General features: G+C 45.5%; 1 protein-coding gene across 1 annotated transcript; it reads left to right on the plus strand.

The window, feature by feature from the left end:
- Positions 1–182: 182 nt before the first annotated feature.
- Positions 183–23,550, plus strand: LOC138946124 (serine/threonine-protein kinase Nek5-like). Its single transcript, XM_070317628.1, has 8 exons — positions 183–451; positions 923–975; positions 11,320–11,392; positions 12,581–12,734; positions 15,824–15,961; positions 20,022–20,229; positions 20,463–20,618; positions 21,679–23,550. The coding sequence occupies exons 1-8, from the start codon at positions 193–195 to the stop codon at positions 22,627–22,629; spliced, it is 1,992 nt and encodes a 663-aa protein (XP_070173729.1). The 5' UTR covers positions 183–192; the 3' UTR covers positions 22,630–23,550.

The raw sequence follows: 23,550 nt of genomic DNA on the forward strand, positions 1-23,550 counted from the left end.
AAGGAGTAAACCTTCAATGAAATTGATCGCAAACCGTTTCAGTAATCTGAGCAACCTGCTATGTACAAGCAGGCCCTAATAATACGTGAAAGTTACAAACTGTGCAAGCTGTTCTGTCGCTATCAGAAGATTGGCAGAGTGACGTACCTTGGCGCTTGTGAGTAACCTCCCATCTGTCGTCTGCACAGAAAGATGGCGGGAGTGTATGAAAAACTTGAGCTCCTTGGCTCTGGCTCATACGGAAAGGCCTGGCTCGTGAACAGCCCCAAAAAGAACAAAAAGGCTGTGCTGAAAGAAATAAGATTAGACTGTCTAAGCGAGAAAGAAGTGGGGCAGACGCTGGTGGAGGTAAAGGTGCTGGCAAAATGTCGGCACGTGAACATCGTGTCTTACTGTGAGGCGTTCCTCAACTCTGGCTGTCTGAACATTGTCATGGAGTATGCTGACGCTGGTGAGAACCATTTATATAAATGGGGGAGCTATTTTTGACAGCAAGAAAAGCTACTTATACGGCAAAACTCAAGAACAGCGTCCAAAAGTATGGTTGTTCATGTCAAGACGTGTGGGTCTGCCTCAGTCTGTGTGTCTATCGCGTGAAGCAATGGCTTGCCTACCAACCCACACGTTTTTATATCCATAGGTACACTATCCACTTTATCTTTCACTCTAGGGAAATTAGGCGCACCAACCAAATGAGGGTAGTTGCCCTGTACATGGATTTCCTCACTAATTTAAGGAGAAGAAACTTGTGTGAGTGCATGTGTGTTTGTGCGTGTGTGGTGGAAATGAATTTAGAAACAAACCCCCAAAAAGCAGAACATTGTCAAGTATGCCATATGGTCTTTGAACTTTTATGATAATTATGTTAAAATCACATAATTAAGTTTCGTTTAATTGCTTATATATTATGTTTTGTTATCAGGAGATCTCCAAAAGAAGATTCTTGATCAGAAGGGAATACACTTTGATAATGAGGTAAGCTTTTTATTGTTGAGTGATATGAGTATGCAGGGATGCAGAAATACATGCACTTGCCCATGACGAGGAAACATTTTGCTGGGCAAGACATTTTCCAGAAATAACTCTTGTCGGGATTGTTGTGCCCCAGAAAGTGAAGCAAACCCACGTGACACTAGCCCAATTGCAGGGCTCCCCATTGCGCGCGTCCCTGCGTCCTATACGCACTACAAGCCGAAAACACGTACTAGAAATATATGGAAGAGGGTCCCTGGACACACTATAGATTTTAAAAGAGCGGGTCCTAGGACGCACTAAATTTCCTTTATCGTGCGTATCGTATACCATTTTCAGACTGCAATCGACACTTCGTGTACTTACACTATACGTGACCACAATGTTTTAAAAGTACACTGGGACTTTTCGGCTTTTGGACCCTTGGGACCCTCTAAAATACTGCAGTGGGGGTCCATGGACCCTCTAAAATACTGCAGTGGGGGTCCATGGACCCTCTAAAATACTGCAGTGGGGGTCCATGGACCCTCTACAATTTAAAAGTGGGGGTCCCGGGACGCACTAGGAGGGGCGTTGTGGGGAGCCCTGCAATTGCCAACTATGTGTGGAGACACGCCGCTCAGTTTGTAGTGATTGACCTAGCTGCTACAATGTCACGCGGGTTTGTTTACCCCAACTAGTATTTTCAAGAAAAATATACACTTCCACAGCCGGAAAAACATTGACAGAGTTATTTTGTTACATCATCCATTGAAAATTGAAAATCACTAGCCCATTACATGAGCAGACCTGTCTACCCTTACGATTTGGGCATAATTTACTACGATTTTTAACCCGAACTAAGCCGCCACGCTTTCCACAATGGAAACTGTGTACGATTTTTAAGAGACCAAAAGTACGATTTTTCGCATCTCGTCTCGATGTAAATCCGATCTGTATTGTTGCTCTCGCAGAGCTTGCGTTTACTCCTGCGCGAGATCGTTTGGGCAATAGCCGGTCATTTCCGGTCAGTTCAACCACATACAAGATAGAAGACACCATTTGCATTACAATGAAGCGACACGCAGAAAATCTGAGTCCCCATGAGACGAAAGATGAGTCTGATGAGGAAGCTGGTCACAGTGATGGTAAATCGATTGCTGTGAAAAAGAAAGAAAGCATTCAACAAAAATACAAAGGCAGTTAAATGGAATCGTGACCATGCGTAGGACGATCGTCGAAAGGAACAAAGCACGTCTTGTGTTCCCTTTGCCACAGTGACTTTTCGTGCGCACACGGTGGAAAATATGACTGCATAGCACATCGGGACAAATTGTCACAAGGATGCATTTAATATCATATTCTTACTCCGAATCACATTAGCATTGAGTCACCTGAGATGCTTATCACTGAAAAACGCTTACCCGGCTAAAGAATTTAAAGGGAAGCAACCCCATCACCAAAACGAAAGTGAAAGTAGCTTTGGTAATGGGCCAGTACACCGGGAGTTACCTCCCATACGGGTGTATGCCACGTCACTTCCTCTAGGAACACGTGCCTATTATCATACGTCTTTTTCACCTCGGAGAGGACGGTTCACTTTTTGACGCTCTGTGGCTGACCTTGTGTGTTTGAGTAAACGTTGGCCCGGTGGGTGTCCTCGCTCATCAAGCAGGCTTATGAGTGGAGGCGCACAAAGAGGGGGGGGGGTTATGCCCTCCTTGCCACTTGACTCGGCCCGAGCCCATGAGACGAGGGCGTGGGCATCCTCTCTGGCAGTTCTGCGCTCCAGACGTCTAGAGGAGGTGCTGACAACTGCGTATTGGCGTTCCGAAGATGTTTTCATAAACTTTTATCTTCGGGACGTCACAGCTCTTCGACAGGATGGCTCCAGAGGCCTTCCAGCGCTCATAGCAGCAGGCCAGTTCCTGTCCAGAACTTGATGGTGAGTTTTGATTCATTTCTAGCCCACCGCCTTGTTGATGTTATCTGCTAATGTGATTCGGAGTAAGAATATGATATTAAATGGAAAATTTCCTAAATAAATTATCATTTAATTAATATACTTACCCGAATCACATACTGTATTCCCTCCCACCTGCCCCGCTTATGGTTTTAAGATTTTTTAAAGCCGTATGATAATAGGCACGTGTTCCTAGAGGAAGTGACGTGGCATACACCCGTATGGGAGGTAACTCCCGGTGTACTGGCCCATTACCAAAGCTACTTTCACTTTCGTTTTGGTGATGGGGTTGCTTCCCTTTAAATTCTTTAGCCGGGTAAGCGTTTTTCAGTGATAAGCATCTCAGGTGACTCAATGCTAATGTGATTCGGGTAAGTATATTAATTAAATGATAATTTATTTAGGAAATTTTCCAGTAAAGAGAGCTCATGGAAACCAAAAGACGTTCCAAATACCGGTTTCTTTATCAAGAAGTCTGAGTCGAGTGATACAGTAACAAAACTGGAGGGACAAATTGTCCGAGCAGAAGTGACAATGTGCGAAATTATTGCTGAATGGAATCTTAATTATGTACACCTTCCATCAGATTACTCTTTTTGGCTAGGCTCATTACACCTTGTAATTTTGGGGGTAGGCAAGTCTGCATGAGCGGCAAGTTTGTGAACTTCTCAAGCAGCATGCAGTTTCCATTTTATTAAGTAATGATAATACGAGAATTTATAAGGCGCACATAACTCACCACAAGGCAACTCAAGGCGCACTCATACACAATCTTTCGCATTAACAACTCAAGCATACTCATATACACTTACGCATAGATTACATGAAGATGACAAGGCAACAACACAGAGACACGGCACTCAAAAGTAAGCATGAAAAAGAAAAACATTTCAAACAATAATTATGTACCGTACTTTCCGGGTCATAAGGCGCGACTTTTTTCCTCGAGTTCGACCCCTGCGTCTTGTATAACGAAGCGCCTAATCCGTGTATGAAATACGAAAGAGACCGCTTGAGTACCAGTCAAACAACTTATGATAATGCATGTTTCAGCTACTAGGTACTGCCCTGCCTTTGATCTGGCCGCACACACAGATTTCCACTCTGTTAAACTCGGTCAGTGACCGGTCACTGACCCCGATGCAGGAAGTGTTTCCTCTCTCAGATATGACAGGGGAACCACCTCTCATGGCAAAAACTGGGTCATTGACCCCTGGGAAGAAGGTCGTGTCTTTTAACAAGGCCACCCAGCTATCACAATGCCTTTGATCTGGCCGCACACACAGAGCACACATATTTTCACTCAGTTAAAGTCGATCACTGACCGGTCACTGACCCCGATGCAGGAAGTGTTTCCTCTCTCAGATATGACAGGGGAACCACCTCTCATGGCATAAACTGGGTCATTTTGGTGCGCCCTATCGGCCCTCTGCGTCCAATGGGTGACTGGATTACAATTTTTTTTTAAAAGAAGGGGGTGCGTCTTAGATAACGAAGCGCCTTGTCACCCGGAAAGTACGGTACATGGCTATATTTACAACTGATCTGATTTGCATAGTTGTTCACTTCAGTATTACAAAATATATATCTGTCGGTAATAACATACCTCTTTTTCCTTCTTATTAAATTGGCTTGATTAAAAAGTGGTTTGTAAAGCCTTAAACATGTGTTCACAAATGAAAAAATAACAAATTACTTTTAAAAAAATGATTTTGTTGAGTGGACTAGGACATTTTATAAAATTACTCTTTGGGTCAGTGGAAAATTTAAACTCCTCCAGCTTCTCTGAGTCTTAATTTTCATTTGAACGCCCATTCTCACACATTCCCCGACCTTCGCTCTCACCCCTTGTTTTTTCTTTCTTTCTCTTTAAATAAGTAATTAAGGCATTATTGGAGCATTAATAAAAGCAGCACAAAACTGTAAAACAGTAATATGTTGTTAGTGAATGAACGTTTGTTCATCATCAAGTACCAACAGGTCATTCAATCACATATTCTTACCTCAACTCACATAAATGGCATTAACTTCAGTTCATTGCTAAGATATTGAAGTAGTACTCGACCCTGGTAAGGGGGGAAGTAACTCCCAAAGAAAAACAATCCGTAGTCAAGGACGGGAGTCACCTCCCCTACCGGTAACCCGCACATGCGCGGTCCTGCTACCGGCCGTCATTCCACCCACTTCAACACTACTGCACAGACGTGTTGTTGTACTCCGGCATATTTTTTGCCTTGGCCTTTTTGTGGAAGGCCATTTGACCCTGGTCTTTGCGTTGCTTTCTTTAGGTAAGATCGTTTCACTTCTCTTCGCTACGCGTTGCGTTTGTTTGAGTATTTTCGCTGTTGTAATTCATCTCCACGTGCGCGTGTTCGATATTGCAAATGGCGGACAAAAACTCTAAAAGCAAGGGCAAACTTGTTTCTCTGCTCTCTTCACCGGGCAAAGAGAAGGATAAGGACAAGTCTAAGTCTAAATCAAAGACGCGTGCCTCTGTAACTTCGTCACAGGCTACGTCTTTAATTCTGGTTACTGACCCGGTGACTAAGAAAACAGAACGGGTTTCGCTTGACTCCACGTCACCGTCACCGGTTTTTCCTACGCAGGAACGCTCTACTTCTCCTCTCTCGCGCTCGCAGACGCCACGGTCTAGCGAGTCCGTGTCTCGGGAAGAAATTTTGGCAATGTTTGCTACTTTGAAGCATGACCTAGTTGCCTTACATTCTGCGGAAAGACCTGTCGCTCCCCTCCCGCCTGGCGTGGGGGGGGTGGCCTCTCTTTCTAGGCTGCGGCCGTCAGCGACGATTACGTCGGCTGATCTCGGGCCGGATTTTTCTGGTTTGGTTGCGGATTCCCCTGCCTTTTCAGGGGGGTTCGCGGCCTTAGCGCCGCCCGGTTCCAGCGCTTCGGCGTTGGGCGGCGTTTGTGGGAGTCCCCATCTTTTTGGGGGCTCACACTTGCCTGCGGGCCCGGGTTACGCTCTTGCGTCGCCGGGTTCGCAGACGGCTCCTCCCCGGCAGTACACCGTCCATCACGTGGCGGGTGCGCTAGGGAGCGGCGAAGCGCGCCAGCCTGCCCCCCTGGGATCAGTTTCGGCTGTCCCGGCCTCTGGGGGGCAGGCAGCAGCGTCTTGTTTGTCCAGCTCTGGCCTACAAGATTCTGTCGGCGGTCATCGACCTGTAGCTCTTGGTCCGGCTGCCGCCGTTCCTGGTTCGAGTTCGCAGGGGGTAGGCTCCTCTGGTTGCCCCTCGGGGCTTCCGGTCGGGCCTGCCCGCGGGTTGTCGTCCTCGACTTCCGGTTGTGCTGTGGCAGGCACTTCCGGTGGAGGACAGCGGGCTAGTGGTTCCGGTGGCAGTGTCCCTGCTATCCCGTCCCTGGTTACGCATCGACTTCCGGCCCCGACTTCCGGTTCCGCCGCGGCGGTTCCGGTTGTCGGCGGTGCTGTTGGTGGACAGTTTGCGGCGCTTCCGTCTATTGTTCAACCGACTTTAGCCACTTCCGCTTCCGTGGACGGGTGGGTTTCCGGTTTGCCGGACCCTCCTTCTGATGGAGATCAGGAAGGTTTTGGAGAGGAACAGGAAGGGGATGAGGATTGCTCTGAATCTGTTACCCCCTTACGGATTCCCAATAAACTGGGCCCTACTCTGGAGTTGGCTGCGGAGATAACCTCACGGTACTTCCCTGAGGGTGTCTCCGCCGATTCTACTGTGGTCGCACCCCCTCCTTCTGCTTTGGCAGATTTTGCGGGCGCGGGGGACACGAAGGCGAAGTTCCGGTTCATTGAATCTCCTTCCGTCCCTTTTGTGATGGCTCAGGTGTTGGCGGACGCTAACACACCCTACCCTCTCTTGGCTGCTCATGGGGAAGCCCCCCCGTCTGCTCAGCCTTGGTTAGCCTCGGCTCAGGCAGGCGGCGGCCTCCCAGCTAATTCAAGAAGATCGCGGCTGCCTAGCAGGCCACATTCTCTTCTCTCCTCGTTTTCGCTGCCCACAGCTCCACTTCCGGTGACTCCGGAACTGGCTCGCTTACGGCAGGACGGTTATAGCCGAGATAGGACTGCCGTGTGTACGGAACAGAGTCTACTCGGGCTGGAGGAGAGCGGGCGTTCTTCCCTCGAACTGACCTCCTTAGCGGAAACGCTCATCCGGTCTCTCACGAGAGCCATCGCTTCGTCCATCGAACCTTTTAGGTTCCGTGACGATGCCATTGAGGCTGATGCTGCCATGCTCTTGGCGGCCCTCGCGAAGGTCACTGACAGTCAGATGACTCTTGCTGCTCGGCTCTACTCTCAGGTTGTGTTTTGGAGGCGCGAGGCTTTTCTTAACGGCTCACGCCTGACGGATAAGGCCACCATAGACTCTTTGAGAGTCTCTCCCTTCTCAGAGGGTGCGTTGCTGGGATCACGCTCTTTGGATGCCCTCCGGCAGCAAACGGAGGAGGCTCGTGACCATCATGTGATGCAACTGACGGAACTCGCTCTTAAGCAGCACGGTAACAAACCACGGAGTTCTGCACCAGCTGCAGGCAAGTCCTCGGGGCAGAAGTCATCTCAGGCAGGTAGGGGTGGTTCACGTTCCCGCCCTTACCAGCGTAAACCTTCCTTTGGGAAGCGGGGGTCTGGGCACAAGCCCAACCCCCAATGAGACCCCCCCGATCCGGTCACCCCCCCAGCCTCTACCCTTTCGGTAGCAGGCGGCCTCTCTCGGGCCCTTCCAGTGTGGCTGTCTCGGACAAGCAGCCTATGGATTATGGGGGTGATTCGATCGGGGTTCCGCCTTCCTTGGCAGGAAGGCAAGGCCCCTTTGTCCAGAGCGCCGGCCAATTTCCGGTTTCCGGCCAGCCTCGACGCTCGGGAGGCAATTCAGGCGGAAATCCTTCTCTTGCTGCAGAAGCAGGCTATAGAGGAGGTTCTCGACCACTCCTCCTTGGGTTTTTACGGAAGAATCTTCGTTGTTCCCAAGGCTTCCGGGGGGTGGCGGCCAGTCTTAGACCTCTCTCCACTGAACCGCTTTTTGCGCAAAATTCGGTTCACCATGGAAACGCCGGCGACCGTCAGGGAGGCGCTTCGCCCGGGCGACTGGGTGACGTCTGTCGACCTGACGGACGCCTACTTCCACATCCTCATGCACGAGGCGGACCGGAAGTGGTTGCGTTTTCTGTGGGGGGACCGAATCTTCCAGTTTCGAGCCCTTCCCTTCGGGCTGTCACTTGCTCCCTGGGTATTCACCATGGTGGTGCGCCAACTTTGTGCCCTCGTTCGGCAGCACGGGGTTCGGCTCAGGGCATACTTGGACGACTGGCTGATCCTTCATCAGCAGGAAGCGCTCTGCCTTCAGCATACCCAGTTTGTCCTTGCTCAGGCTCAGGATCTCGGCTTCCGAGTCAACCACACCAAGTCCGAGCTGACTCCGTCGCAGACCTTTACTTACCTTGGCATGGTGTTCGATTCACGGGAGTGGACAGTCCGCCCCACTCAACGCCGGGTGGACAAACTGCAGGCTCTTCTGTCTTCCCTGTTAGGGCTTCAGTCAGCTCCAGCCCGGACGCTTGCGTCTGTACAGGGCCAGATGGAGTCCATGTCGTCCCTTATTCCGCTAGGCAGATCCCACAAGCGCCCGTTTCAGGCGGCGCTCAGTTCAGTCTGGAATCCGACTTCACAAGGCTGGGACGTTTCAGTCCCGCTCGGGGTCTGGTTTCAGCAGACCACGCTTCAGTGGATGAACACCCCTTGGCTTCTGCAGGGAGTGCCCATAGCGCTTCCTCCTCCCTCCACGCATCTCTTTTCGGACGCGTCTCAGAAGGGTTGGGGGGCTCACGTGGACACACACACGACGTCCGGTCGGTGGTCACAAGAGCAGCGGCTTTGGCACATCAATCGCCTCGAGCTCGAGGCAGTCTTTCTGGGGCTTCAGCATTTTCTCTCCGCCCTTCAGGGCACCCATGTGTTGATTCATACCGACAACACGACAGTCGCTGCCTACCTCAACAAACAGGGCGGTTCCCGATCTCAACTGTTGTCCAGCCGAGCATGCGAGATCCTTTCTTGGTGCGCTCGCCATCAGATTCTGGTCTCGGCTCGCTACCTGCCCGGCTGCCTGAACGTCCTGGCCGACGCCCTCAGCCGGTCCTCTCAGATCCTCCACACAGAGTGGACCATCGCACATCAGGCGCTCCTCCGCCTTTGGGCGCAGGTAGAGCGACCGATGGTCGACCTCTTTGCCACGAGGTTTTCGCGTCGCCTTCCGATCTTTGTCTCCCCGTTTCCGGACCCGGAAGCGTGGAAGATCGACGCGATGACGATCAGCTGGACAGGGCTAGTGGCTTATGCCTTTCCTCCCACTCCACTCATCGGAAGGGTCCTGCGAAAAGCCGACTTAGAGCGGCCTCGTCTTCTTCTCGTGGCACCGCGCTGGCCCAGTCAGCATTGGTTCCCGGACCTCCTGCGGCTCGCCAGCGGCCCGCCAATTCCGCTCAGCCTCCGGCGAGGGGAGCTTCTACAGCCCAGGACGGGCATTCTTCACGATCGCCCCGAGTTCCTGGATCTTCACGCCTGGCGACTGTTCGGCGATCACTGAAGCGCTCAGGCGCCTCAGATCTTACTTTGGACTTAGTCCAGAAGGCTCACAGGCGTTCCACCTCCTCTGTTTATTCATCGCACTGGCTAGCTTGGACTCGATGGTGTGCAGCTAACAATGTTGTCCCGGTCGCCCCGCGATCAATGCAGGTCGCAAACCACTTGGCATGGCTCTCCGCTCAGGGACGCGCCGCGTCCACTTTGCGCGTTCGCCGCTCAGCCATCTCGGTTACTCTTAAGCAGCTTGGTCGCTCCATCTCCCTCGGGGGAGTCATCGCGAGTGTGCTAAAGGGCGCGGCCCTCAGTTCTGCAACGGAGAGAACTTCTGTTCCGGCTTGGGACGTTCTGCTAGTACTCGAATTTCTCCGTTCTAGTGCTTTTGAACCTTTACAAGACGCTAGTCTTTCTGACCTTACGCGCAAAACTCTCATGCTCATACTGCTCGCTTCCGCGCGAAGGGGCAGCGAGATCCACGGCCTCTCAGGTTTAGACCGTGATATCACTTTTGAAAGAGACGGCTCGGTTTCACTGCGTTTCCGTCCCGATTTTCTCGCCAAAAATCAAAAACCGGACCAACTTTCACCGATCATTTCCATTCGGCCTCTTCGGGACATTTTAGCCCCCGGCGATCCGGATCTTTCTAACTGTCCGGTACGCGCGCTTAAGGCTTACTTGTTGCGTACCGCTCCGATTCGAGCATCAGCTCAGAAGTTGTTGTTTATTTCGATTAATACAGCCCGAAATAAAGACATTGCAAAAACCACGCTTACCAGATGGTCTTCCACACTTATAAGGCATGCCTATCAGTGGTGGCAGACACAAGGGGGGGGGGCAGTCAGTCCTTCCTCTTCGATCACCTCGGACTCACGAGGCTCGAGCGTGGGCAACTTCCTTAGCTGTCCTCAAGTCTGGTAGGATGTCAGACGTCCTCAAAGCTGCATACTGGACGTCTCAAGATGTCTTCCTCAGCTACTACCTCCGGGACATTGCCAGCACTCACCCGGACGGTACCAACTGCCTCCCAGCCATGGTTGCCGCAGGCCAGATACTTCCAAGAGTTTAATGTGAGTATCCCACCGCCTTTATGTGCAATCTGCCATTTATGTGAGTTGAGGTAAGAATATGTGATTGAATCGAAAATTTCAAAACTAAATTTTCATTTAATTAATATACTTACTCAACTCACATCGTTTATACCCTCCCATCCATCCCCGCTAACATTATATGTGTTACAGGTGTGTGTTTCCGTGGGGGAATGACGGCCGGTAGCAGGACCGCGCATGTGCGGGTTACCGGTAGGGGAGGTGACTCCCGTCCTTGACTACGGATTGTTTTTCTTTGGGAGTTACTTCCCCCCTTACCAGGGTCGAGTACTACTTCAATATCTTAGCAATGAACTGAAGTTAATGCCATTTATGTGAGTTGAGTAAGTATATTAATTAAATGAAAATTTAGTTTTGAAATTTTCGATTATACGTTATTTGTATTTTTGACGAACATATGACATTTTACACAGATCGAGACAGTCCGTGTTCCTCCGAGACCGCACTAGTGGTCGAGGTGAACAATGAATGTCGAAATCTGTGCAAAATGTCATATTTTTGTCAAAAATACAAATAACATTTATGTATTGATCGATTCTGGTTAGAAATAGAATTCCTTTTAACTTTTATGATTGAACGCACACAAACATGCACTATTTTATAGTCTCGGCTGGCCGCCTAAATATGAAGTTTTGTCGGCCTCTGACGTCACATGGCTCAAAGAAGGGAAATCCAGTGTTCAATCGATACATTATATCATCATCATGAACTCCTGCTTTTTGTTTCAGACTGTGCTAGATTTGTTCATTCAGATCTGCTTTGCCCTGAAGTATCTCCACTCAGAGAATATCCTACACAGAGGTAGGAAAGTGGAGTTCGGCACTTTAGTAGGCCTTAATTGTTTCCTTTTTTGTTTGATGAAAAAAAGTATGTGGTGGAGATAATTGGGCTCAAGAAGTGGAGTCAAAATATCTGAAGTTTGTTTGCTTTTGTTAACAAGTATTGAAGCATTTGAACCATGTTTGTACGAATAAACTTTATTGTCTTGAAACGTAGTGTTTATAAGTAATAAGACACGGGAAGATAAATAACCAAATGATTACATTGTTTCTTTTGTTTTGGTAGCAATTATATACACATTCTCCCAATTTAGTTTGTACTTTGTCCTCTTGCAAAAGTTGACTTGGTACATCATATTATGGCCCTTCATGGTCGGCTGGGCGTTAAGCAAACAAACAAACAAACTTGGTACATCATATGAATTATAGGTCGATTAATTTCACTCATGAAAGATTTTCGTAATTGGTTGTTTTCTATGCACTTAAACTAGAAAATGTATGTGTGTGTGTCAGTGTGTGTGCTAGTGCATTACCAACAAAAATGTCTTAAGCTCATGCAAAAATAAAATTATTCCTGTGGAACCCCCCTTTTACGACCTTCAAAAATCTGAGAAAATCAGGTCTTAAAATGGAGGTAATTTTCCCGAGCCTATGCACAGAACATCCCAGAAAAGAGTCATAAAAAGGTGGAAGTCTCAAATCGTGGAGTCTCAAAAGGGAGGTTCTAAATCTAATGCATCTGCACATCCGATTTACTGGAGTGAGTGGGCGGGGATGTAGCTCAATCGGTAGCGCGCTGGATTTGTATCCAGTTGGCCGCTGTCAGCGTGAGTTCGTCCCCACGTTCGGCGAGAGATTTATTTCTCAGAGTCAACTTTGTGTGCAGACTCTCCTCGGTGTCCGAACACCCCCGTGTGTACACGCAAACACAAGACCAAGTGCGCACGAAAAAGATCCTGTAATCCATGTCAGAGTTCGGTGGGTTATAGAAACACGAAAATACCCAGCATGCTTCCTCCAGAAGCGGCGTATGGCTGCCTAAATAGCGGGGTAAAAACGGTCATACACGTAAAAGCCGTGGGAGTTTCAGCCCATGAACGAACAAACAAACTGGAGTGAGTTATGATGGAAACAAAACTGTATGCATATACATCCATTCAAAAATGCACGTAAATCCTGAGATGCTTTTTGCTTGTCACTCTCTCTGCAGATCTGAAGCCACAAAACCTGTTCCTGACCTCAGATGGGATTGTCAAGGTTGGTGATTTTGGGATTGCTCGCATTATGGAGGGAACAGCAGATCACGCCCTGACAGCCATTGGCACACCCTACTATCTGAGTCCCGAAATCTGCGAGAGAAAACCGTATCTTTTTAAGCATTTGTACAGTTTATGAACACAGCCAAGATTGAGTCACTTGTGTAACCTTTTACCATTGTATTTCTTGTATTTGTTAGTCAGAGATTAGGTTCTAGATATGGGGATAGTGGAATTTACTTAAGATTGATACACTCTATGAGGATATATATGTATATATATATATATACTTTGGTTATAAATGTTACAGAATTGGGTTCCACAAATGGCCAGGGAGCATTTTTCACATTTGCTCTATATACTTGAAAGAATATGTGTTGTACTTTTCTTTTCAAACATAAACATTAAGTGGCTCTGCAAACAATTTTATGATGGTGCAGGACAATTGATATTTTTAAGAGAGGGAGATCAAAATAATAATTTAAGAACCAATTAGTTGTGTGTTGGGCCTTTGTCCTACAGACAGCATAAACTGTTGTAAGATAATAAGACATTTGACCATTCCTCTTTTATGGAGATGTTACAGTGGAATCCCCTTTTTACAACCTTCAACAATCTAAGAAAATCAAGTCTGAACAGAACAGAACCTGAAATAGAAACAAGTCGCGTTAGGCGAAATAACAACATTTAGTCAAGCTGTCGAACTCACAGAATGAAACTGAACGCACTGCTTTTTTCACCAAGTCCGCATACTCGTAGTTTCGTCAGTCCACCGCTCGTGGCAAAGGCAGTGAAATCGACAAGCCATGCAGATAGTAGTCTAAGAATAGTGCGGTAGTGGTCGCGCTGAGCAGGATAACACGCTTTATCCTACATACGTGAGAGAGACACCCGTGAGATAATAATCGTTCAAATCACACGCGTGTATATCATGTAAATGAGGTCATGTGAAGCAAGTCTGGCAGGGACCTGTTTTTCCACTGCTTATGATGCCAAAGTCACCAAGACAAACGTCATTATAGAAACAAAAATTGCGCTTGCTAATTACCCTCGATGAATCTTTAGAACTAACACGTCACGCCACACTTTCAGAGTGACGTTTCTTTGCTTTGACGTAATAGATTGCACGCGGCTTTAGAAGAGATCGAGGTTCCAAAACAAGCGTCTTCAATTTAGCTGCCTCGACTGCAAGACATTTTCAGTAAAATACACGTAAGTACAGTATGTAGGATAAACAGAATACTACATGGCTTGCTGTGTCGTACCAGATTTACACTCGTTGCTTTTTCAAATAGTGAACTGTGAACAGCTCGCTTTCGCTGGCAGTTCAATATTAAACAAAAAAACTCGTGTAAATCTGGTACGACACAGCAAGCCAAGTAGTATTCTCTATTTTCTGTATGTCTATTCTTTTTAGCTTACTGAGTTTATTTTTAATCCAAACATATATCTATATGTTTTTTGAATCAGGGACCGACAAGGAATAAGATGAAATTGTTTTTAAATCGATTTCGGACAATTAATTTTAATCATAATTTTCACATTTTTGGCTTTCAGAACTTGTTTGTAATCCAAATATAACATATGTATATGTTTTTGGAATAAAAAAATGACGAAGAATAAGATGAAATTATTTTTGGATCGTTTAATAAAAAAAATAATTTTAATTACAAGTTTCCGATTTTTAATGACCAAACTTATTCATTAGTTTTTAAGCCACCAAGGTGAAATGCAAAACCAAAATCCGGCCTTCGTCGAAGATTACTTTGCCAAAATTTAAATCAATTTGATTGAAAAATGAGGGTGTGACAGTGCCGCCTCAACTTTTACAAAAAGCCGGATATGACGTCATCAAAGGTATTTATTGAAAAAATGAAAAAAACGTCCGGGGATATCATACCCAGGAACTCTCATGTCAAATATCATAAAGATCGGCCCAGCTGAATCGCTCTACACACACACACACACACACACACACCACGACCCTCGTCTCGATTCCCCCCTCTATGTTAAAACATTTACCGTACTTTTCGGACTATAAGGCGCTGCCGTGTATAGGGCGCACCCCCTACTTTTTAAAAAAAAAATGAAAAAAGCCTAGAATAAGGCGATGCCATGGATAAGGCGATGGTGTCGTGCATAAGGCGATGGCATGAAAGAAAAAAATGAAGAAAAACATCGTACATAGAAAAAAGTCGGGCGGTAACTGTTGACACATTGTTTTCTTCATGCGAACCGACAGATTCCTCCGCCGCATAAAACGAAAGCACCATGACGCACTCCCAGTGAATTCGTCAATATTCTTCGCCGCTGCCATCTCCTTTGCCTTCAATCGAACTTGAACGGTTGAAACGCCTCGACCATCGGCCCTTTGAAGATTAACCCAGTCCTCCAACTCTGCCTCAAGCTCTGGCCAGCGTGCACCTTTTCCGCGGAAAGACTTGCGTGACTTTTTACATCCCAACAGCTGACCTCTCTGTTTACGCCATTTGCGAACCATGGATTCATTCAGGCCTAGTTCGAACGCTGCCTTTCGGTTGCTCTCCAGTCGTATCGCAAGATCGATGGCTTTAATCTTGAAGGCAGCATCGTATGAAGCTCTCTTCGTTTTCGGCATCTTGACAGTGACAAAGTCGAAGTGCAAGTTGAAGCGGTACCCAGTTGAAGTGTCAAGAGACCGACTGTCGTGTTTCAACGCAACTAGTGTTCAGGTAATTTTTTCGGCGATCAACATTGCTTGAATTGTGTTCACTTAAATGGTTGTTAGTTGCTCATTGATTTCAAGTTCACAGTGCTCGTGAAACCTATTTTATCCGAGAATAAGGCGACGTCGTGTATAAGGCGACCCCACGATTTTAAGTAAAAAAATAAAAAAAAAGTATCGCCTTATAGTCCGAAAAGTACGGTAGTCAAAACTTGACTAAATGTAAAAAGAGGGGGGGGGGGGGGGGGGGGGGGGGGAGGGAGGTCTTAAAAAGGAGGTAGTCTTTAATTGTTTGGGTCTTAAAACAAAAGAGGTGGGGGGGGGGGGGGGGTCCCCTGTATTTATACACAGTGAAACAAATGAAGCGTTAATGCCTTTCCTGGGCACCAATCTTTTTCAATCCTTTAGCAGTCGTTAACCATGTTTTGACATTGTGCCTGTGTTTGCATCTGACGCATGACGCATTAGAGAGTTTCCTTCACCACAGCACCAGCTACAATCACAAGAGCGACATGTGGTCTGCAGGATGTGTGCTGTATGAGCTGTGCTGTCTGCATGTTCCATTCCAAGCCCCGAACCTGCCGCTCCTGGTTCTGAAAATTGTGGAGGGTTGTTATGACCCCATTCCAAGGTAAGCACAGACCTGGGAACCCATACGATTTCGCTGTATTCTGTACGCATGATTGTCGAGAATACGATCAGTACGCGTATACAGTAAAACCTGTCAAAAAAGGACACCCTTGGGACCAGACAAGTGTCCTTATTCTGCAGGTGTCCTTATTAGACAGGTGCAAGTAAACGCGACAAAGTCAAGTTGAGAGAGAGAGAGATGATGATGATGATGGAACTTTATTTTTCAAGGATAGAGGTTTAAGGCGACGCCTTTTCTTACAACCGGTCCTTACTTCTAATACAAATATCTAATAAATGATAAACAAGTAAAGCAACATGACAAATAAACAAAGTAAACGAACGAACCAGCAAACAATCGACAAGTAAGCAAACAAGCAAATAAACATAAACAATAAAATGGCAAAGTAAGCAACATACAAATCGAAAGCGAAACATGCAACATGTTAACACATGGAAAGTGATCGACGGTAAAATTCACACGATACCAACGTTTACACTAATGCTAATAATGATTATATGGTGTAAATGATGATGATGATGATGATGATGATGATGATGATGATGATGATGAATTGATGATGGAAAATCGCAACATAAATTCCACATAATACATATAATAAAGAACATATTTGTGTAATTCATAAAGCTTTGCCAATTGTTGACAGCTACTTGCACGTGTTAGGACTAGTATAGCCAACTAGGTAGACATAAAATGATTATGCAGAGCTTGTTTAAAACTCTTTAGTGAGGTTAATGATCTTATTACAGACGGAATGGAGTTCCACACCATAGCGCCAGAGAAGGCTTGACTAGTTTTGAACAAATCAATCCTGGGTATTGGTGGTAGAAAATTGATAGACCCGTACCTTTCGGTGACTCTGTGAAATAGGTCCTGAATATAGATGGGCACTTCGCCATGATATACTTTATACATCATTACAGTCTTATTAAACTGTAACTGTTTAACTAGCGGCAGGTAGTTTAGATTCTTTAACTTCAAATCAGCTGATAATTGTGGACCATTTACCATGATTTTAGCTGCCCGACGATGTAGAGAGTTTAATTTTTTCATGTGAATATCAGAGACGCCATCCCAAAGAGTTGATGCGTAATTAATATGGGATAAGATGTGGGCATGATAAAATAGTTTTAGTGTTGCGATATCGACATATTGCTTTAACTTTGATAGCAGAAACAAATTCTTGGATACTTTTTGACAAATATAATGTACATGAGATTGCCATTTTAATTCTTTCCCGCAGTGGGGCACTGCGGTTATGAAATTAAAGGCCCCTCCTGTTTTTGGAACCGCAGGAGCTTTCTAGTTTGCTGTTAGGTAGATTTTTGGTTCCTCTTTCCTGTCATGCTCTCTTTTTCTTCATGAATTCTTTTCTTTTTTCTGCCTTCTTGCTCATTCACCTGTATTTTTTCCAAAAATCTCTTCTCTTGCCGCTTGTCTCGCGATTCATGTATAGTTTAATCTGTTAGTGTTCTGATGTAAGTCCAGCAGTAGATAGGTTAAGCCTATTTTAACATACTGGAAACTGGTAATCTTCCAGTAGGTATTAATTTAGTTTTACTAAAGCCTGCTGGGACACAAGTAATGGGTTAGTGCATTTGTAAACAGGAATCGCTTGACAAGTGGCCCCCTTCATCCCCCCCCTTCCTCGTCCTGATATGGCTCTGCGTAGTCGGCTGGACGTTAAGCAACAAATAAACAAACAAACAAATTTTAATTCTTGATCGACTATCACACCCAAAACACGATGTTCCATTACCTGCTGAACAGGTTGTGATTCCAGAGAAAGATTTAACTTAAGAGGTCGTGACTGGTGTTTTTGTCTTGTTGTAATAATCATGCTTTTTGTCTTTCCTGGGTGCACTATCATACAATTCTGGTTACACCAACTAGTGACTTCATTCAGACTAGACTGTAAGGAAATTTCAATTTCTTGAACAGTCCTACAGCTTGTGTGAAGCGTCGAATCATCTGCAAAAAATTCCGTTTTAACTTTGGAATTAGATATATGAAGGGGGAGGTCATTAATGAATACACAAAACAAGATAGGCCCTAAAACTGACCCCTGGGGGACTCCACTCTTTAAACATCCTTTGGGAGATGTTTTACCGTTTATAGAAACATACTGTGTTCTGTTGACAAGATATGATTTAAAGAATGAACACGTTGCGGGATTGTTCACGTACAATGCGAGTTTATGTAAAAGTAATGTGTGATCTACAAGATCAAAAGCTTTCTTAAAATCAAGAAATACAAGAAAAACCACCTTGAGAGAGAGAGAGAGAGAGTACTGCACATGTACATGTACATTTATAAGAAAAACAGAAGCTGTTTAGATTAAATAGAGAAACATTTAATATTGACTGTTGTAAAACAAGTTTAAAAACTTGTGATAATGCATGTTTCAGCTACTAGGTACTGCCCTGCCTCTGATCTGGCCGCACACACAGATTTCCACTCTGTTAAACTGGGTCACTGACCCCGACGCAGGAAGTGTTTCCTCTCTCAGATATGACAGGGGAACCACCTCTCATGGCAAAAACTGGGTCATTGACCCCTGGGAAGAAGGTCGTGTCTTTTAACAAGGCCACCCAGCTATCACAATGCCTTTGATCTGGCCGCACACACAGAGCACACATATTTTCACTCAGTTAAAGTCGGTCACTGACCGGTCACTGACCCCGATGCAGGAAGTGTTTCCTCTCTCAGATATGACAGGGGAACCACCTCTCATGGCAAAAACTGGGTCATTTTGGTGCGCCCTATCGGCCATATGCCGAGGTGGCCGTAACGTACAGGTGTTTTACAGTGTAAAGCAGTCCGTGCCGAGACTGACTGTCCGTATTCTGCGAGTGTCCGCTAAGTCCAGTGACCGTATTTGACAGTTTTCACTGTACGGTCAGTGGGAAAAAAATATGACGAGAACAATTCCTAGACTACTTTTATTCACAAGCCCATCTTGAAGCCGATCCAGTATTTTGACACATGATTACAGTTTTTGTCAGTAAAAATTTAAACAAGAAGGGCAAAGCCCATACGACTCACATACTTGACCTTGACCTTTATATGACCTTGACCTTCAGGGTCAAGGTCAAATAACTAAACCTAGCAATGACATCATACACTAAGAACTGCTTTACACATTTTTTCTACCAAAATACATGTGACCCAAGGTCAAGGTCATCCAAGGTCATGCAACACAAAGCTGTTAATTCAAGATATAGGAAGTACAATGGTGCTCATTGGCTCTTTCTACCATGAGATACGGTCACTTTTAGTGGTCCACTACCTTATTTTGGTCACATTTCATAAGGGTCAAAGTGACCTTGACCTTGATCATATGTGACCAAATGTGTCTCATGATGAAAGCATAACATGTGCCCCACCTAATTTTTAAGTTTGAAACAGTTATCTTCCATAGTTCAGGGTCAAGGTCACTTCAAAATATGTATACAATCCAACTTTGAAGAGCTCCTGTGACCTTGACCTTGAAGCAAGGTAAACCAAACTGGTATCAAAAGATGGGGCTTACTTTGCCCTATATATCATATATAGGTGAGGTATTCAATCTCAAAAACTTCAGAGAAAATGGGAACAAATGTGAAAAATAGCTGTTTTTTAGACAACATTTAGGGCCCCTGCGACCTTGACCTTGAAGCAAGGTCAAGATGCTATGTATGTTTTTTGGGGCCTTGTCATCATACACCATCTTGCCAAATTTGATACTGATAGACTGAATAGTGTCCAAGAAATATCCAACGTTAAAGTTTTGTGCCTTAAGTAGACTTTGCGAAATCTTTTACCAAAAATTCAGTGCCAAACTTTCTTGCAGCAAGCTTTGTGAAGTAGACGTCCTGAAGTTGACTTCATCCAATTAATAGTAAGCTTTAGAGAGGTACAGCGAACCCCCCCCCCCCCCTCTTTTAAGATCACCAAAAGGATAGAATCTTCAAATGGAGGTATATTGACAGAGCTTATGAACAGAAAATGTGCTGACCGACACTCAACATGGTATAGTTTTTGCTTTCACATTTTTCAGCCATTACGGAGCTGTTCTGGAAGACTTGGTAGCAGTGCTGCTGCACGCAGATCCTGCGCATCGGCCCAGCGCCGAACAGGTGTTGAACATACCTGCCTTGCAGCGCCAGGTGAAAGTCACCTACAGAAGGTGCGTCGGTCACAAGCAACAGCGACACCAGCAGCGACTTTTGTCGAAGGAGGTTGCATCACCTTCTGTTCCAAATGAGGTATGGTTTTGTATTCTGCTGCTTTGACTTTAAGTTTAAGCAACTGTAATTGTTTACAATTTCCTTTTGTATTTAAATGTGCTGATGAAATGAAAGAAATGGATACATTGGTGTGCAAAATTAACAATCTGAACATACGGATGTTGTCATCTTGCAGCTGATCATTTCTCAGATTCTTGCAGCTGATCATTTCTCAGATTCTATCTCGTCATTGTTATTGTTTCATTTCACAGGGTGATGTCCTGCAGCCCTGCTGCCAAACATACACAGTCAAAAGTCCACTGTTGAGGCGCCTGTCTGTTGCAACACCAAAGCTGAAGGCTGCCGCAAAAAGACCTCGATGTGTCCAGTCCGCTCAAGCCGTGTCTACGGTCAAAAGGCAGCGCAAGGTAAACGAATGATTGTACAATATGAGAAACAATGGAAGTAAGCTCAAGAAATGCATACCGGCACGGTTGGCCTAGTGGTAAGGCGTCCGCCCCGTGATCGGGAGGTCGTGGGTTCGAACCCCGGCCGGGTCATACCTAAGACTTTAAAATTGGCAATCTAGTGGCTGCTCCGCCTGGCGTCTGGCATTATGGGGTTAGTGCTAGGACTGGTTGGTCCGGTGTCAGAATAATGTGACTGGGTGAGGCATGAAGCCTGTGCTGCGACTTCTGTCTTGTGTGTGGCGCACGTTATATGTCAAAGCAGCTCCGCCCTGATATGGCCCTTCGTGGTCGGCTGGGCGTTAAGCAAACAAACAAACAAAATCACGAAATGCATACATGTGCAACAAGAGGAAGATGGAGCTATGCGGAACCAGTCTCCTGGCACCTGAGAGAATGACAAGCATTGAAATGAACAAGCAACTTTCATATTTATACAGTAAAATTTGTGGCAGCTAATTTCTTTTGGACTATTAGCATTACATTGTTGTCCCCACATCAAATCTCATATCAAGTCAGTGTTGTAGTACTGAGACTAAGTCGTGTGTTTAAGAGGCTGATCAAAATGTATGTACTACCGTTTTGTGTGTTTGTTTGTGTGTGTGTGTGTGTGTGTGTGTGTGTGGATGCGTGCGTGTGTAGAAATGGAAAACACTTATGGGAATACAATGTTCTTGTTAAAAAAAATCAGAATTCTTAATTTTCCTCAAACATGTTCAAGGCAATGCGCCAGATCTTTCATCAACTCATTGTCTCCCAGGTACAGATATATCCGTACCCACTCGTATGGCTCTATCTGACAAGGTACAGATATATCTGCTAAGACTGTTAGCTTCAGTCGCTTCATGTAACGTCCATCTGACACATTCCAGCGTGTTAAATACACAGTTACTACACAGTCACTACAATTCTGAGTGACCTGCTGCAGCACAGCTGGTCTCGGTTTAAAAATACTTGGGGTAGAAAGTGTTAAAGTAACAGATAAGTTGGAAAAAATAATCTTTAATTTTTATCATGACAGAGTTCAAGGTCACCAGTGCTGAACTTTCAGAAGGCAGTGCTGAAACTCTCACCCTCTTCAGTAGGAAGCCCTTCATGCTCTGAATATCCAGGCATCAAAGTGTCCAGCAGCAATGAAGCTCCACCCCAAGATATTGCTGAAGACTCTGAGGACTCAGACGTCTTTGAAGATGAGAGCGTTCAAAAAGCAGAATGTGATGACGATGTCAGAAAAGGTGACAGTCCTAGCTACAAACACCCTGAAGTTTTTACACGTCAGAAGACGGGGGAAAGCAAAGAACCTGGAATCAAAAAAGACAGTTGTGGCAGCTTTTCAGTGAATGCACATAACCATGCACGGTCAAGACGTAAGCAGAGATGTTTTAGTGAAAGAGAGGGAGTCAGCGCCAACAAGTGTTCCCATTCTGAACAAGAAAGCGCTCTTAAGTGGTCCCATTGTGAACAACCAAGCGCACCCAAGTGGTCCCATTCTCAACAACAAAGCCCACCCAAGTCCCATTCTGAACAGCAAAGCCCACCCAAGTCCCATTCTGAACAGCAAAGCCCACCCAAGTCCCATTCTGAACAGCAAAGCACACCGTCAAAATCCAACACTTACACTGTGTCAAAAAATGCGTTCAACACAGTGTCCGAAAGGGCAGTAAGCCCAGAACAAGAAACGCACTGCTCTGCCTGCCGAGACAAAACTGAGGAGCAGCGGTGTCTGTACCAAGCCTTGTACACAGCGACTGCTCTGAGCTACAAAAAGAAGTCTGCCGCTCAGCGCTGTCTGTCTCGCTTTCTCATTGCTCATCTTGGCTCAGAGCTCAGCCTGCATTTGTGTGGCATAGTTAACTCGGCGCTGAAAGCAGGGAAGGCGTACTCGTCTGTGGAGAGAAGTCTTGATGAAGGTTGTAAAATGTACTTGCCTGTCATATTCCAGCTTTGGATCCTCAGTGGTGATTCTGATTAGGCGCAATTATGTTGAAAATATTTGTTCGATTATGGGCCTATTTTTTTTCCTGAGAGGTTATTTGGATTAGACACAGGGATATTAAGTGTTTTAGTACTTTTACACATGTATTGTTAAAACATCAAAACAAAAAGAAAACACGACAGCAATCGGTTTGTGTAAAATCTTCATCATATTTTGGTCAGACCTTTTGATAAATTCTTCATCATATTTTTGTCAGACATTTTGGTAAATTCTTCATCAAATTTTGGTACAGACAGAAAAATGGATTGTTTTTCAAATTATGGACCTTTTTTTGTGTGTGTGACAATTCTGCAAAGAGACATGTAGATTAGGTGTTTTACACATGCAGTGTTTTGGAGATTATGGACCTTTTTTCCAAACTGGCGTTTCTGATTGGACACAGGTTTGAAATAGGGCGGAGTTACTTTACATGTCACAAGAAGCAAAGGGGTAAACAATTTGCAGGTGAATTTTTCATGTGCTGCGATTCTGATTGGACACAGGTAGATCAAGTGTTTTACATTTTAAGTATTTTTAGATTATGACCAAGTCTGTATATTATAAGACGTCAATGATGAGCCCTTCTGCGATGTCATGATTTGTGTTATTGTTAATCGAAAGAAACATACCCCCCGCGGGTTAGGGGGAAGAATTTACCCGATGCTCCCCAGCATGTCGTAAGAGGCGAACTAACGGATTCTGTTTCTCGTTTTACCCTTGTTAAGTGTTTCTTGTATAGAATATAGTCAATTTTTGTAAAGATTTTAGTCAAGCAGTGTGTGAGGAATGTTAAGTCCTTTGTACTGGAAAATTGCATTCTCCCATCAAGGTAATACATTGTACTACGTTGCAAGCCCCTGGAGCAAATTTGTGCTTTTGTGAACAAGAAACAATTGACAAGTGGCTCTATCCCATCTT

This window comes from Littorina saxatilis, linkage group LG13 (assembly GCF_037325665.1).
Source record: "Littorina saxatilis isolate snail1 linkage group LG13, US_GU_Lsax_2.0, whole genome shotgun sequence".
NCBI classification, from domain to species: domain Eukaryota; kingdom Metazoa; phylum Mollusca; class Gastropoda; order Littorinimorpha; family Littorinidae; genus Littorina; species Littorina saxatilis.

Coding starts and splice junctions, on each gene's coding strand:
- LOC138946124 (XM_070317628.1), top strand. CDS start 193: ATGGCGGGAGTGTATGAAAAACTTGAGCTCCTTGGCTCTGGCTCATAC. Junction 452..922: donor CATGGAGTATGCTGACGCTG/GTGAGAACCATT, acceptor TTTTGTTATCAG/GAGATCTCCAAAAGAAGATT. Junction 20,230..20,462: donor CACCTTCTGTTCCAAATGAG/GTATGGTTTTGT, acceptor TTCATTTCACAG/GGTGATGTCCTGCAGCCCTG.